General features: G+C 36.3%; 1 protein-coding gene across 2 annotated transcripts in view; it reads right to left on the minus strand.

The window, feature by feature from the left end:
- Positions 1-1932: 1932 nt before the first annotated feature.
- Positions 1933-17714, minus strand: part of LOC125230566 (orcokinin peptides-like) — a 32636-nt gene continuing 16854 nt past the window's right edge. The window contains exons 5-8 of one of the 2 annotated variants that reach the window (XM_048135759.1): positions 12670-12759; positions 8446-8565; positions 4768-4797; positions 1933-3046 (exon numbers count right to left, since the gene is read on the minus strand). In XM_048135759.1, coding sequence (XP_047991716.1) covers positions 2920-3046; positions 4768-4797; positions 8446-8565; positions 12670-12759 — 367 coding nt within the window. In that variant the 3' untranslated portion in view covers positions 1933-2919. The remainder of the gene's footprint in view (positions 3047-4767; positions 4798-8445; positions 8566-12669; positions 12760-17714) is intronic. The other variant, XM_048135760.1, reaches the window with a different exon arrangement.

Below are 17714 nucleotides of genomic sequence, written 5' to 3' on the forward strand. Positions count from 1 at the left end.
CGAGCAAACAGTAAGGATTGTTTGTCTGGCAACCTGATGATTTGTATTAAGCGACCGCAACAGGTAGACAATCAGTTTAATTACGCTTGCTTTACTACATAACCATGTAGGTACATATATTGTCCATTTTCTATGCTTGAATCTGTGGCAGCATTACTGAATAACCTAACAAAATTACCGCGACACAGCAGACCGATTTTCATGAAACATGGCTAAGAACACTCCCGACTAACTCAGCTTTCAGACAAAAAAAATCTAAATCGGCTCATCCGTTCGGGAGCTATGATGCCACAGACAGATACACACACAGACAGACAGACAAACAGACACGTCAAACTTATAACACCCCTTCGTTTTTGCGTCGGGGGCTAAAAAAAACAAAATGGAACTCTCCGCCTTTTAGTGACAATGAGGAACACTCAAATAAAACAGGTGGCGCCATCTTATTAGTCCATTGCACAGATAAAGAATTTCATACGGGAGAGCGAGAAGATGATGTTTTTTCTCTCTCACATGCCTAGACACTTGCACAGGCGCCGCCTAGCGGGATAAATTGTCAGTCTCCCTCATTTCGCTCACATTTTAGTAAGTTAAATAAGTTCCTATTTTCATTTTTATTTTAATATTTTGTACAATATATCTGTCGGGCTAGCTATGGTGATAAATCGCTACAACGCAACGCTTTTTAGTGCATCAGTCACAGTTACTTTTCGCGCTACGCAGCATTATCGTTTTCATATTATTCGATCCGATATCGGGTTTAGGAAGGAAGTCAAAGATACGATATCACTCCTACATCTAATATCGGATCGGATAATATGAAACCGCAATTACGTGGCATGTAATTTCAAATACGAAGTCTACGTTTTTAATACGATACCTAAAGGTTGTCTAGGGGCATTTTCAGAATTTGGGCCCTAAAATAGCGTAAGTCTTTAACAACTGCCAGTTTTCTGATTCCCCGGGATGTCCCGGACATCCCGGCGTTCATTATGGGTATGATAGTGTCTTGCTCTAAATTCTAGTAAGTCTTTAAAAAAAATGCCAGTTTTCTGACAGTCTTGTGACAGCAATGAAGTATGAAATCTGTCTAAAAAATTACTTTTTTCACGTTCTGGGGGCCGATTTTTGAGTCTCACTGTCACTAAAATACCTGGTTGAAAACGGTGAATTGCCTATTATTTTCAGTGACAATTTTCTGAATTCGAACGCCGTGACGTGAGACTAAAAAATCGGCCCCCTGGATGTAGATTATCGCTTAAAGTTTATGTAAGTAACACAAAAACAATATTTTTATTGAAATTTCATGCTTAATTATCGTCACAAAACTGACAGTGCCTTAATTTTTGTTAACGACTTACGCTAATTTTGGGTCCCAAATTCTGGGAATTCTCCTAGAAAAGATTACACTTAGCTTTACCAATCGTTCACTTACCGTTACTCTTGTCCAATTGTCTCTATTTATATTTTTGTACCTACATACAGAGTGGGGCCTGTAACAAAGGCGAAGAATTGAACTCTAGGCTATTCTCCTTATACTGATCAACATTTGTTCGGCGACTTTTAAAAATAACTTGTATTTTGATTTTTATCACCCTTGAAAGTTTTTTCTAAGAGGTAATGTATTTCGAATTCTGTTAAGTCTAAAGTGTGACAGACAACGTCAATGACAACAATAATGGCGTACATTGAAGCTAATATTTATTTTGTATGAAAAATTCAAAATTTAAAGACTTTATAATTTTTAAAAGTCACTGAACAAATATTGATCAGTATAAGGAGAATAGCCTACAGTTCAATTCTACGCCTTTGTTACAGGCCCCACTCTGTATATGTATTGTAAACCATCTTAGGCCTGCAATTAAAATAATAATATTTTCATTGGAAAAAATAATGTTCTATGGGGAGAAATTAAAATACAATAGAGTTTTCAATAAATATATTTATAATAAAAATAAATAAAATAAAATTAGTACATGCCATGCATCTTACGTAAACACGAGAAAAATAATTTACAGGTACATCTTTAAGGTATTTATAATAATTAATACTCTTTGCATAATATCGATAAACATCTAGAGAATTGAAACCTCCCTCTCCTTAACAATAGTTAAAGTTATCATATTTGCATATTTTTTTAACTAACGTCAATTTAAACACTTGTATTTTTATTACATTTTATCTTAGTTACAATTAACGGGTTAACAAATAAATGTGACGATTTCTATCAAAAGGTACCACATTGCCGGTTGTCGATAAGATCGATTTAATATTGAATTTCCTTATTAACAACTTGCAATATTATAAGTACCCGATTGAAAACAGCACAAATAGTTACACTATGTACTTGTTACTAGATAAGAATTAATAGAAACTCTATTTATATGATATAACCAGAACACCATGGATTATTTATATGGACGTAACATCATAAAGGGATATCAAAGTCAGCTCAGTCCAAAAACGTACTTCACGGGAATATTTACCAACGATTTCAAATTGTTTAAAAACATCAGTATATTTCAAACATTAGTTGTTTATGTAACTATTCCTTAAAGAAGAAAAGATAGACGCTTGTCCATAGAAATGTTGACCCCGTTTTCCTCTCTGGATATCAACATTACGAAAAACATTTTTATATAGTTCGATATGTATATAAACCAAAACTATTGGCTTCTACGTTCAACTTTTAAGTATCATTATTATTTTAAGAAATAAAACCTAAAAACCGATTTCATAACAATTATGAAATGCGAAAATATTTGTAATTATGTACCTACTTTGATATCCAGGGCGGAAAATAAGACTACAATTGAAAAGGCGATTACAGGTGACTCGTCCACTTTTCTCTTAGCATTCCCCGTGGGTTAGATAGTGAAAACAAATGTGCATCACAGAAAGGGCCATGTGTTCGTTAGTTTAGCGCCGGGCGCGGGGGGAGAGGGGGAAAGAATTCATGGACCGTTTGGAGCCAATGGGGAACTGGGACAGGTCGATTTCGTCCATAGGGTACTCTGGTCGGTTCCTCTTCTTATCGTAGATGGACCTGGAAGATAGTTGAGTTAGATGAAAATGTTGAGAGAGTGGATGAAAGTTTTAGGAGGGCGGATGAAAAAGTTGAGAGAGTGAATGAAAGACCAATGTCACACTTGGAGGAGACAACGTTGAGTTTTACAGCAGGACATATAATGATTCGACATTATGGATGGATATGGATGTTTTCTATGTATATAAGTATTTGTATATTATATATATAGTTGTCTGAGTACTTGCAACACAAGCCATCTTGAGCTTACCGTGGGACTCAGTCAATCTGTGTAAGAAAATCCTATAATATTTTTTATTTTTTTTATTTTTTATCCCGGTCCATATTAGTCTAGTGAAACTAACAGTGAATCCAAAACTCTTACTAGAACAACATTTGTTCAGCGACTTTGTAAAATAACTTTGGCTTTGATTTATAGTACACCTTTAAATTTATTCTAAGACGTAATGTACCTATTGTTATGTTTGAAACGGTTTTGGCAAAGTACTTTCCTCCTATTATTTCTAAATTACTATTCTCGAAGTCTTTTGTGTGCTAAGAAACACTGTAATAACATTCTAGACATCATTGCTAATCGACCGAAAGGAGGAGTACTTAGTGCCCTTACTTTTCAAGCAATGTAGGTATTTAAAAGTCTAATAGGTTAATTATTAGTCTATAGGTTAATTCATAACCCCCTTATTCATAAACGTACACTAAAGTTATCAAGCCGATAAACGAATTTTATCGGCTTGATAACTTTAGTGTACGTTTATGAATAACCGTAAATAAAAGTAAAATCAAAGTTCACACCACACTCTAGATTCCGTTTTGTACTTAAAACGATCCAACTATCGTAGTTTTGTAGAAGTCAAACTTTTGGATATATATTATAAAGCGCTTAAATATTGAAAAACACGCACAACGCAGACTCGCGGAGTTTATTCGCCGTCACGAGTACTCATATCATGTCTGATGAGTGATAACACTGATGACGAATCACCATTTCATTCTTAATATGTCGTCAATAGCGATAAGTATAATGAACGCTAGTAGAAGTATGCTTTTCAATATATCTGCTGTTTTGTTTACATACGTTACGAGCTGAAGTGGCTGAATAGCGTTCAGTGGACTGTAAACGACGCACCGACTAGTTAGAAAACAAAATTGAGGGAACCAAGTTAAACAAAAAGTGACAGAGTAGTCGAATCAAACATTTACTAGCGTAGCGCGGTAAGTTTCATCAAAGTACTTTGAGATTTTCTAAGAGAATATGTAGTCATTTTTAAAGTGCAGTCCGAAACACTTACATAAACTCAAGCCCGTATTCCCCAGAAGGCGTAGGCACTGATCAAAGTTTTAGTGCCTCTCTTAGCAGGGTAATGAAAACAACATTGTAAGAATGTAGTGACAGGTTGCTATTCCATCGCCCACAATTTAACTCATGTCCCGCAGTCGACTTCTACGACACGCGACACCTCCATCGGTGTTGAAATTTCAAACTACGGTGACCACCGTCAAAATAAGTATTCATGATAAAATAAAATAAATAAATAAATATTGGGGGACACCTTACACAGCCCTAGCCCCAAACTAAGCAAGGCTTGTACCATGGGTGCTGGGCGACGATATACATACTTATATAGATAAATACATTCTACATACATAGAAAAACAATTAGATCTAGAGATTGTTGTTCTAAGGCTTTAATCCAATTTGGATTTGGTTTTAAAGATACTTACTTGTAGTTGGGGTTTTGAAGTCTACTCCACCTACAAGAACCATGGTCATAAGTTATAAGATTTATCCATCAAATAATGGAAGTTGATTAAGATTTTATAGCAAAGTTTGAGGATGTAGGAAACACAGTTGTAATAATTTCATAAATAAGTAATAGCGTTTGAACCTGTAATTTCAATACATTTATAAATTTGTTCGAAATTATTGTTTCAGTGAGCGACTTTGACCTAATAACTGCCCTTTTTATACATCAATAAAAATACCAGAAAATGCTTCGCTGCTATGTTAGGTATATAATTTATTTTGTTACCATTTGCTGTAAAGCGATATGGAGTTCTGAATATGTTTTACGATTAGGTACATCCATACCTTGATCCATACTAATATTATAAATGGGAAAAGGTGTGTGTGTCTGTTTGTTTGTCCGTCCTTCACGGCAAAACGGAGCGATGAATTGTCGTGATTTTTTAAGTGGAGATAGTTGAAGGGATAGAAAGTGACATAGGCTACTTTTTGTCTCTTTCTAACTCGTGAGAAGCCGCGGGCAAAAGCTAGTACTAAATAAATAAAAAGTAATCAGTTAAATTAGGTAAACATTAAACTAAAATGTTCATTAATAAATATCAAAGCGGAAACAGAATTGGTTGTTTTATTCATTTCGTAGTCTCTCTGACTCGTATGAGGAAAATAATATGAGTAACGAGCGATATCGGAAATTCAAGTTAGGAAAATGGCTTTTTGGGTTCGCTCGAGCATATAATGTGCTAGTTCCAACTATAACGTGCATCTGCGTTCTGTTGAAAGCTAATTACTATGAGTAAAAGCTATCAAATAATAAGGTTTCACGTTATCACAAATTAAATATATAACAAGATCATACCATCCCATACATTAAAATGCGACAGCCTACGAACGCGCTTACACTCGACCACACATAGATGGCGCCACAAAAAAATGCCTTGTTGCTACCGATTATTTGTAGATTGGCATTAAGTGTCAATTCCGAGCCGTAAATCTATGTCAAAAGTGATACTTAACGCCATCTACAAGTATAATCGAAAGCTACAAGACATTTTTTTTGTGGCGCCATCTATGTGTGGTGGTGTGTAAGCGCGGTCTTAGGCGGTCGCATTTTAATGTATGGGATCGTATGATCTTGTCATATTTAATCTATGACGTTATTTAAATGGCATAATGGTAGATGTGCAAGGAACGGTTCGATTGGCCCAATTACATCCAGGTTATGGGCACTGTTGGCAGTTCTCAACTGTGCGTTTCTCTAAACAAAACGAAAGTAACAGTAAACTGTTTCTGCATCGCTCGGTAAAATTGTGGAATGTAGTGTCGCCTTCGGTATTTCCGAACCGATACGACCTTAAAACCCAGCGTTAATCCGGCAACGCCCCTTCTGCACCGATAGCATGATCGCGCGATAGACGATAAAAACATCAGGCCGTCCCTATCGCACTTACAAATAGTGCGAAAGGGACGGCCCAATGCTATATCATTTATCGCGTAGCCATGATTGCCTGCCCGGCCAGTGATCGCTTACCATCAGACGATCCGTTTTCATTTGTGCGCTATTTGAGTATACTTTAGACTGCCATGTCAAGCGAACTTCTGATACTAGTTTTGCCTTAGCCTTTGTTTTGCCTAACCTAACCTCGAGGTTCAACTTCTGGTTTACTCACAACAGAATTCACCGCAGAATTACACAAATGAAATTAGATACGATTAAAATATTCTTGAGAGTTTCAATATTAGTTGTTAGTGAACACTTGTATGCATGATGCATGCTAAGAAAAGCTGATGCAGAGCAATGGTTGCGTTAAAACTCTAAAAAATGCACTCACATCTTCGTGACAAGTATTCATGAATAATCTCTTTGCATGTGAGAATTATTTATGTCTTTCTGCGTCAAATACATATACATACGAGTACATACAAGTACAACAAGAGTACGCCCAGGCAATTTTAATGTTAATAAAATATAAATCAAATCATATGCATGAGTTCCGTGGACAAAAGACGTCAAAAAGGCGTATGCCATTTAATAATTTTAAATTATAAATTGAGCCGCATATTCAACGTATTTAATTTAGTTTGGATATACGGCGTATTTAAACACGTAGCTCACATATTTCAGGTAAAAAATTAAGGGTCGGGTGCACCAATTGCGTGTGTTACCAAATTTAACGTTGGTAAAAAAAAATTGTATGGGATTTTCGATAGACCTGCTGCGTGACGTTGATGTGATGTGTCTAACTGTGGTTAAAGCATCAGTGTGCGACTGTGCGTAGCCTAATTCACAAACGCTAACTATTTCTATCGCTCTTGCGTATTGGCGCGACAGAGCCAGACTACATTTCGCGTCGCAGAAATGCCATTCGGCTACGGGGCCAGGCCCGAATGCTATATATTCGTAGCTCGACGCGTAGCCGATCTTAGTAGCGATTTCATGCCTTGTAGAGGAAAGCGATTACGGTCAGAGCGGCATGCCACCGAGCGGTAATTCCCAACACTCAATGAAATTAGTAGGTAAGGTATAAATAATTTGAATCGCAGGTAAAAGTCCGTTCGAGAATACATAAACATAATATTCTAGTTCTACGCGGTATGAACGGGTAACTTGGGATCAATGACCTGCGGAGTATTTTTGTTCAAAATGGAGTACGAAGTCGCAATTACAAAAACCCTTTAATGAAGTCATCTGACGATTTCCTTAAGATCAGAAGGTAAAGGCAGTGCTGTGGAAATCCTGGAGGTTTCCGTAGTTTTTAATCTATGCATAATGAGTAGATTTTTGGAATTTCGGTGATATTTAGTGGATTCATAATGACAGGGCGAGAAGGGTCGTTGAAGATAAGAAGGCACGGTGCGACCATGTGAAAGTTATTTGAACCTCTGGAGTGCCTGCCCTACTTTACTGGTCTTAACGTGTATTTCAACGATCTATGATGTAATTTATAAGTTTTTGGTAACTAAACAGAGCTAATACTTTACCACAGAGCTGAAAATCAATCTCATGACAACTTGCGATGTTATGCTAAGGCCTTCATTAGGGTTGTAAATAGAAAAAAAACCAAATGTTTTTTTTTCAGAATTGTGAAAAAAAAACATGAAAAAAAACCGAGCACCATGTTTTTTTTTCTAAATATGGTTTTTTTTTCAGATGAACAAATAATACGACAATAACGGTTTTTCGTGAGTTGTAACGTGTTTCAATAACAATAACGTACATTTTAATTCAATTAACATTCAGTATACAAACGTTTATTGGGGAATCCCCGATGCTGCGTGTAGCGTGGAGAGGCGGTGGTGTTTCCAACAGTAAATAGTGATAACTACCAACTACAGAATTCGTAAATGTTACTTTTATAAGACCAGAAATTAAAATTATTTGATTAAATTCGTTTAATAGTTAACATTAAGTCTAAAAACCCGTATAAAAGTATTAACTATTTTGCAAATTTTGAGATTTCGTACTTTAGAAAAAAACCATACTCCAGAAAAAAAACTGTTTTTTTCACGGTTTTTTTTCATGTTTTTTTTCAAGCCAGAAAAAAAACCGTTTTTTTGCAACCCTAGCCTTCATTCACTCACAAGTGTCTGCAAGAGGGCTCCCACAAGCAATTAATTCAGAAATTTTCCAAAAATACATTTCAATAGCATAAACTTACACAGGGGTGTCTAGGTAGTTGGGTCCAAACATGTGGTAGAATCGCTTGGCGTAGGGGAAAGGCATCGACGTCTGGTCGATCTCATCGAAGTTGCGCTTCCTCATGAAGCCGAGATCGGATCTGTGGGGAAAATAAGGTTAGCCAAGAATATAGGAAATTAGGTCAATATGGATAAGTACGTCTTAGAAAGCGCTGGTAGCCTAGAGGTAAGAGCGTGCGACCTTTAATCCGGAGGTCGCGGGTTCGAGCCTCGGCTCGTAACAATGATTTTTTCGGAATATATGTCCGAAATGTCATTTGATATTTGCCAGTCGCTTTTCGGTGAAGGAAAACATCGTGAGGAAACCGGACTAAACCCAATAAGGCCTTGTAACCCTTCGCGTTGGAAGGCCAGATGGCAGTCCCTTTCGTAAAACTAGTGTTCGCCAAATATTGGGATTAGTTGTGAAAGCGGATTCCATCAGGCTCTCATGAGCCGTGGCAAATGCCGTGATAGCGTAAGGAGGATGATGATGGAATACGTCTAAAATAAATACTGAAACCAAAAAGAATGTAATAATAAAGACTTATAGCCGAAGTAAATGTTTGTAGCCACAGTGCACAAGACATAGGATCAAAACTACTAGAATCTTCGTTGATAATTTCCTACCATATAATTTCACCGGCGGTGATGTGTTTTAATATTTTATTAATCAGTGTCGTTATGTGACCGAACATCAATTAAAGGCGCTATCAGAACGAGTGTGTAGTACAAGATACGTGAGTTAGTATTATTATCTTTAATGAAACTTGCAAGACTCGAGATTGTAATTATCACCTTGTCCTATAGGAATATTAATTCACTGTTCATCCGGTCGTTACGGTTTTCCTTATGAAACGTGGGTTAATAAGGTAAAAGTAGCAGGTACAAATTAGATACTAACGAAAAAAGCAGCAGTGTGATATTAATGTTCATACTCCGAAGGAGGATACAATGTGTGAGAATGATGAAGGAGGATACAATGTGTGAGAATGATGTGTAAAATCTAGCTATCAATTTACAAGTGCTAACTCACCGTACAATGTCGTACTTACCGTACAAAAATTACTAATAATTAGCTCATATCACCTTGACACTGGCGAAATAGTCCCAATGGACTGAAGCCATTTAATTTTAAAAACTGAACTGAACCGCAAAAAACATTTATAAAGTACACTTTCACTTAATCAGGCAAAAACAACATTAGCCATGTTAATCTATAGGTTGTCTGTGCATGACGTAAATCGAATTGAACACATAATTTTCTGACATTTAAGTATGAGGCATAAAGTTCATCATGTCAGTGATTAACTTGACATGTAGTTAAGTTAGGTTCTATGACGTCACTACATGTCTACATGTCTGTTAAAAGAAATATTACACACATTTTTAATGGAAAATACGTAGCCACCATGCACTTTTAATACCCAAATTCTATAGACATTGGTTTCTTATGTCAAATATTACAGGAAACAATCATTTCTTGTGCCAAATTCAATAAGAGTCTAGTAGCCTATAGTAGGTACATATTTTGTTTTGACTCGAAAGTCGCATAATCCACACTGACTGTTTCATGAAAACTTGTCACTTCTATCAAATAACACTTTACAGATCAATTTACAAGAGATGGTACAAATGGAACGAATGAAAATATCTATTTGACTATATATAAATACCTACAACGTCACATTTTCAACAATGAACATTTTGTTGTTTGTGCCAGTTTCGGTAGAACCATCATCCAGTATTTTAATCACCTGGTTTCAAATCAACAATAGTGTAGCTGTAGCTACTCCTTTAGCCTTTTCACCCCAGCGTTATGGAAATCTGCATTAGCCAACTTAATTAATGAGATAGTGTGACGCACCACTTCAGTTAATTAAAAAGTGTCTTGCCTATGATACCCTATTTTTCGTTTGTGAAATGTACTGGTTCTTTGAATACATTAGCATTGTTCTAATTCATAATGACTTCTTAAAACATTGCGGGGAAACGTTTTATGAGGTACTTAATTATGTTAGCAAATATCGGACAATTTGCACTTAGATGGTTGGCCCTTGTCTGTAAAAATTACCATCCCTTTATAAACCTCTAGATATTAAATTACATCTCTTGGTAAGAAGCGGAAAATTTCAAAATTATAGATCTCAGAATTATAACGATTTTTTTAGACTTTCTACACACTGTGAATAATGACATTTATCTATTCTTAGTTTGTAGAAGTTTGTAGTTTGTAGATTTATTCAGTAATAAATAATCTTTTAGACAAATCGCACGTATTCATGGCAACGTATGTACGTTAGTTATCGTACAGAGTACCATCGGCAACACTGTTAGCTGTACATGTGTATGCCTTATTACAAGGAAATAAAGTCTACCGATGGTTAGTTAAGAGTGTTGCTGTTAGTACAACAAAATTAGACCTTTTGATTTCTATTTTGTAGTTTTGAACTAGCCGACCTAAGTACCTTGCGTGAAATAAGTACGATGAGCGTCCTCTACAAATAAGAATGAAAAATCGATATGCAAATGAGTCCAAATACTAATAAAACGTCACCATGTTTACGATTACACCGTAAAACTCACCACTACCTCTGTAATTAAATTACCGTTTTACTTTAATTATTTCGGTGAGGTGGGTGACGAAATTTCACTCAATTTTAACTCAATTTGGGTTCCTTTAGTTACACTAACGAGATACGTAGGATGTCACATTTTAATTTCCCTTTGAAGGAGAAATGCAGTTATGTTTTATGTTACATAACATTTCCAAAAACTAAGTTATAACTTTATTGTTGTTGAGAAAATGTACACTTTAGAGTACGAGAGAAATCTATTTGAACGACTCGGCTTTTAAAGTCTTTAATATTTTAAAAACAGGTCAGAAAAATAGAGAGGTACAGATTGGTTTCACCACTGCTTGCTGGCTTCATAGCGAATGACACTGATGTAGCCTTTCCTGGCCCTCTAGCCAATAGTACGAACGCTACTTGATGCAACTACAATATTTATAGTACTTATACGCAACTGTCTATCGCACCTGCACGGAAGAGCATTACAGAGAGATTACTACGACATATCGTCACTACTTTGAAAAAAAAAAAACTTGTATCTTCTTCTGTCAATGAAAAGAATATTGTAGTAAGCATGTATGGAATGCATAGATACTTACTGCATTTTCATTTTGAGGGGCAGTGTGAGGGACAGGTATACGAAATGAGCTCTTTCGCAACAATACCGAAGACAGATTGCGAGAGCCAGCTACGCTACGGAGCATGAGCGATTGTGACTTTCGCTAAGCACCCAGGCCCCGTAGCCGAATGGCATTTCTCCGACGCCAAACGAAAGCGATACGCCGCTGGCTCTGTCGCGCCAATACGCAAGCGCGATAGAGATAGATATCTACTAGCGCTTCGTTTCGTGAGCGTTTCGTGAGCGATTGTGCCATTCGGCTAGCCACCCTGGTTACGTAACCAAATGCAAAAACGCTTACGATAATATCTATCTGCTCTATTGCTCTTCCGTATTGGCGCGACAGAGCCAGACTGCCTTTTGATCGCCACGTAGCCTCAACTCAATTGGCACTTCAGCTGTACCGGCTGGCCAGCTAACGCGAGCCATTTTACTCTTGGCTATGCTGAGAGCCGACTTAGCCGAAGCGACAATCGTTGATAAATCGCTACGTGGCTATCTAACCGCAGTCTGGCCAGCCACTATAGAAGAGTGATAGGGAGAATTACGAGCGCGAAAAATTTTTCCCCTCACTAGCTCGGAAAGACTTGTTTTGTCCTTTAATAACAGTGAGTAAAAACGCATTTTATCCACTAGTGAGTAAAGTAATTTGACCTTGAATAAAGTCAAATTAACTGCTTTAAAATTGATAAAAGTAGTAGAATCTAGTAATAAAGATGATTTACTACCTGTGAAACTACTGGAAGCAGTGATAAACGCAGTTTTTGCGTTGTAGTTTCCTCGCTATAGTGAGGGGGGAAAAGTTTTGTGTTACACTCGGGTGCAAATGTATTTTACTTCTCGTGTGTTAAAAAACTCGCAAGTTCAGGATTCTATTCTCGAACCAACTATAGAATCCTTTCACTTGCTCGTTTTTCAATTCCACACTCGGCGTTAAAATACAACTTTGCCCCTTGTATAACAAATAACTATTACTCTTGGTTACGCTGACTGGTCAGTTAACCCCCACTTACCGGTCGATCTCGTCGAAATTGCGCTTGGGGGGCTCCCCGTAATATCCGTAGCCTCCCGAGAGCGCCCACATCTGCCGGTCACTGTACGGGCTACAAATTAAAACATCATTATTACGAGTACGGAGCCAGTCGGCCCATTTACATGGTGCGAGAACTAGCATGCGAGTTTCATTATATTTCATTTGATTGGTGTGCTGAAACGTACGTATGTAGCCTCAATATATGAGTCCATACATCGGGGTTTTCGGAGCGGGAAAGTTAGACATTAGAAAAAGAGTAGGTATTTACTTAAAAAAAAAACCGGCCAAGTGCGAGTCGGACTCGCCCACCGAGGGTTCCGTACAAACTTTCTTTCAAACTACCTAGTAAAAATAATCTCATATTTTCATATAACTCTAATGACTTGACTAGAAGACAAAAGTATAGGCACTAATGAGTATTATTGTGTATAGCGCCATCTCCCGGTCAATTTGCTAACTAATTTGCGCGACCTGGTTTTTCAGGGATAATTCTTTATAACGTTAACCGATTTAAACAGTTTTTACTTTATTGGACAGAAGATGGTTTACGTAACATCTCGTATTAATTTGAAGTACGATATACATCCGCAAGGGTGGGTAAATTGAAAGTAAAAATCTGAAAAGTTTTTTGTGAATTAAAAAAAAAAGTATTCAAAATACAAACACGATTATATTTTTCCTGTAATATTTAGCATAAAACCAATGTTTACTAAAATTTTCATAATTTTTCGTTGGTAAACTTCGGAGATAAGGGGGGGAACGGTATTTTTTTTTTCTTTCAAAATTCTTTTTTTTCCACAACAAAAAAATTATAAAAAATAGCTTATTTACGTTCAATTTGAGCTCTTTCCAACGATACCCCACTTGACCTAGTAACTTGAAATTTACAGTTTGCCCCCCTTTCATTTTGGCCATTTTCTACAATTAAAATTAATGTATTTAAAAAAATTATACTTTCTATTTGTAGAGGTTTACAATGTTCATAACTATTCCAAATTTCAAGTTGATAGCATTAGTAGTTCTCGAGATATTTAGGAATGTGACAGACGGACAGACAGACGGACAGAGTCGCACCATCCTGTTGTACCTTTTTGGTACGGAACCCTAAAAACAGATCGTACTCTAGCAGGTTTCTACCGAATGAATAATTGATTGAAAAATAAATAAAGATTAATCATACATATAGGTACATATTTTATAATGACCATTCATTATCAACCTCTTCAGTTAAGTCTATTCATTTATAAATAAGAAAATGCTTCATAGTTTATTCTGAAAATCGTGTGAACTATTAAATTTACAGCAAGTAATTAATTAAAGTTATTTTTATTCGGATTTTTGTGCGTCATCTCATATTAAAAGTTATTAAAATGACGTAAGAAATTAAAATAAAACTTTGTCACAGATTGTATACAACTCGCAGAGAGGTAATCATTCATTGGGCATAATATGATATTTTCTTAGACTAACATATCTGTTTATCTCTACTCTTTCTCAAATCATTCCCGCTCCGAAAACCCCGATGTATGCATATGACTTAAATTGCATGTGAGTTCGTGCACCGTGCACCAAACGGGCCTTTAGATCTCGGTTGATATATTATCTACAGAGCCTCCGCGGCGAGTTTTTACGTGGTAATACGTTCCTCGATACCGTCAATGTCAATTAATTACATGACTGTGGAGAAAATGAACAGAGCCCCTGAAAGGTTGCTTAGTGGAACTAAATACATATATATATATTTTCCGTGACATATGCGCTATCGGGTAACGTAGTGAAAACTCATGGAAGAATTTCTGCTTGAGTTGCTAAAGAAATTGCGCATGATAATAAGTACAATCAGACGAAGATAACACTGCAACGATTTTGACAGCGCTGACTGCACTACGAGCTATAATTTTGTTTAGGTAATAGCTATGTTTGGCTTCAAAACACGCACATTTAACATATCGCTTCTTTAGACGATTTGATTTAATGCTGACGACTTATCTATGTCTAAATATTGAAAATTACTGTTCTGTACCATCTTGGTAGGTACTTACTTGGCGTTTATTGACTATTTAACAAATTATATTAAAAATAAATATAAGGAGTAAATATTATACTTTCCGATAAGATCAACAAACATGAGTTAACAAAATTGATAGATTATTAGTCTTTCTCGGTCATTTCAGAAGTTAAATTTCATATGACATTATTTAATATTGTATGCACTAACCCCTTAGTTTGTAAGTCCTACTAATAACATATGTGTCCATGGTTGCACGAAATAAAAATATTCATTCATTCATTCATTCATTCATTGCGATAAACGTCATATTATTTATTCAGATTACATTTCATTTCTGACAAATACGCGATAAGGCATACAAATTTTATAAAGAATACTTAAAAAAACCGTAACATACAAACCATTCCCATACCATGTTTCGAGTGACTGAACAATAAATTTCTACATATTTGTTTTATGTCTAAACACGTGAAGCTGTCCCATAGAATACTTTGTTATCTCAGCGTGGGACAAAGGACACCGAGCGAGGGTCAATTATCTCGCGGGGTCATTAAATGAGCTGTTGGCAGCAAATGACTGATAAATATAACGTGAGGAATAACAGGGACTGGCTCGGCTTTCTAAAATTGTTTTTTTTTTTTTACTGTAATCGGCAATAATAATAACGACAAGTGTAATGTACTCGTACTTGATTGACTTTACGAGTAGCGGTCTGAATCGATCTTTAATATGCGTCAAAAATTTACTATAAACATGATATGGATCGCAAATGTCAGTGTCGAAATCGATGATTTTGTTTAAATAAATGTCAGTTTTGACACGGATCTATGTAATCTGATCTATATCGTATACAGAGTAAGTTTTTGGCTAAAGTTAAACTTCGAATTGGGCAGTGTTCATGTAAATTGACGGTAAATTAACGTCAGCCACAGCGACTGCGTTTTTATATTACACTTGGTATAAATATGATTATAAAAATTAATTTAAATTACATGTTATGTTAGGTAAATTAGAGTGGGGTCTTAAGGGCACCCTGTACTTAGGCACCTACGCAATTTTGTTATAAAAGGTACCAGCGTACATTAGATATTATGTGGGTATTATGTATGTTATCATATCGCCAAAATTGTTGTATGCTACGTACATCGCTGGGCACCGATCTTTGAATCTCGAACGCATGAATTCGCCGTTCGAAAGTCGTAGCATTACGTCGTTTTCCACAGACTTTCGAACGGCGAATTCATGCGTTCGAGATTCAAATATCGGTCCCCTGGCCATATACGCCATTTCAAATACGAGTACGAAGGCCCGATAGCACGAGACGGTCATTTTTGGCGTTAATGATAGGATTAGTAAAAAAAAAAGTTTCCAAATGAAAAAAAAACCTGGCCAGACCCTTTTTCGGCGTGGTATTATGTAAAATACAGTTTCGGTTTATTTTCGCTTTAAATAGTTGTATGCGGATTGCACTGACGCGTGGCAATTTTAAGTGCTCCTAATTAGATAACAAGAGGCAAACATTATAAGTCCTATTTATAAATATTTTAAGCGGGTTTTAAGAGGCCGGGACAAAGGGGGTTGCCGGCCGAAGACATATAGACTGCCGAAGACATATGGATAGGTCTGAGGCGGACAACCCCATTTTCCGCCGAGGTATGTATAGTGCTTTTCTCAAACATGGTATGAAATAAATAAAGTCTACTGAAAATAGTAACTTGGGATGGCTGTATCTCCTAAACGGTGCGTCGTAGCGCAAAAATAATCGAATTTTCGTTCCCCTTTGTTACCCCGTATACGCTTATAAAAAAACAAAAAGTAAAAAAAAAATTCAAAAAAAAAAACGAAAAAAAATTTTTTTGTATGAAAACGCACCCAAAATCAAATATTGTCTAGGGCCCGTACCAGTTGCAGTCGGCTCGTCTATAAAGCCCCTTATAGTTTTTTTTTTAATCGGCTAAATACCTGGAAGTTATGTCACAATTATCTGTGTTTGGAAATTAAATAATTTTTAAGAAAAAAAAACCGTCGCCTTTCGGGTTCTGGTGAAAGTTACTTGCGAATGTTGGATTATGTAGAAATGTGTAGGTATTTTTTAAAACTGCTTTTAATGCTTTAATTATTAGATGGCAACATAAATGAATATACGTATAACGTTAAGGTTTGAGGAGTTTCCTCAATTCCTCATGAATCCGATATTATATTATAAGAAATCGAAGCTTGACAAACTTTGACTTGAAAACTCAATATGCTTAACAAACATAACTAAATAAATAAATGTCACTGTTCTGAACTTAAATGCATGCTTTTCTTGCAAAAATACCAAAGTCACTTATGAGTGTGCCGTTCAGATTTGAGGAGTACGGTTCTGACTATCATCAGCAGTTCCACTGCACCAAATGTCACTGTTCTGGACGCAAGTGCATGCTGTTCTTATAAAAATACCAAAGTCACTATAAGCGTGCCGTTCAGATTTGAGGAGTTCGGTTCTGACCATCAGCAGTTCCACTGTACCAAATGTCACTGTTCTAGACGTAAGCGCATGCTGTTCTTATAAAAATGGCAAAGTCACTATAAGCGTGCCGTTCAGATTTGAGGAGTTCGGTTCTGACCATCATCAGCAATTCCGCTGCACCAAATGTCACTGTTCTGGATGAAAGTGCATGCTGTTCTTATAAAAATACCAAAGTCACTATAAGCGTGCCGTTCAGATTTGAAGAGTTCTATTCTGGCCATCATCAGCAGTTCCACTGCACCAAATGTCACTGTTCCGTACCTAAATGCATGCTGTTCCTTTAAAAACACAAAAATCACTATATGTATGCCTTTCAGATTCGAGGAGTTCCCTCGATTTCTCCAGGATCCCATCATCAGAACTGGGTTCTGAGAAAAATGGGACCAATCTGTATGCATATACATTCAATTAAAAAAAAATTTCAAAATCGGTCCAGTAACGACGGAGATATCGAGGAACAAACATTTAAAAAAAAAAAAAAAAAAAAAAAAAAACATACAGA

The sequence above is a fragment of the Leguminivora glycinivorella genome, chromosome 10, assembly GCF_023078275.1.
Source record: "Leguminivora glycinivorella isolate SPB_JAAS2020 chromosome 10, LegGlyc_1.1, whole genome shotgun sequence".
Taxonomy (NCBI): Eukaryota; Metazoa; Arthropoda; class Insecta; order Lepidoptera; family Tortricidae; genus Leguminivora; species Leguminivora glycinivorella.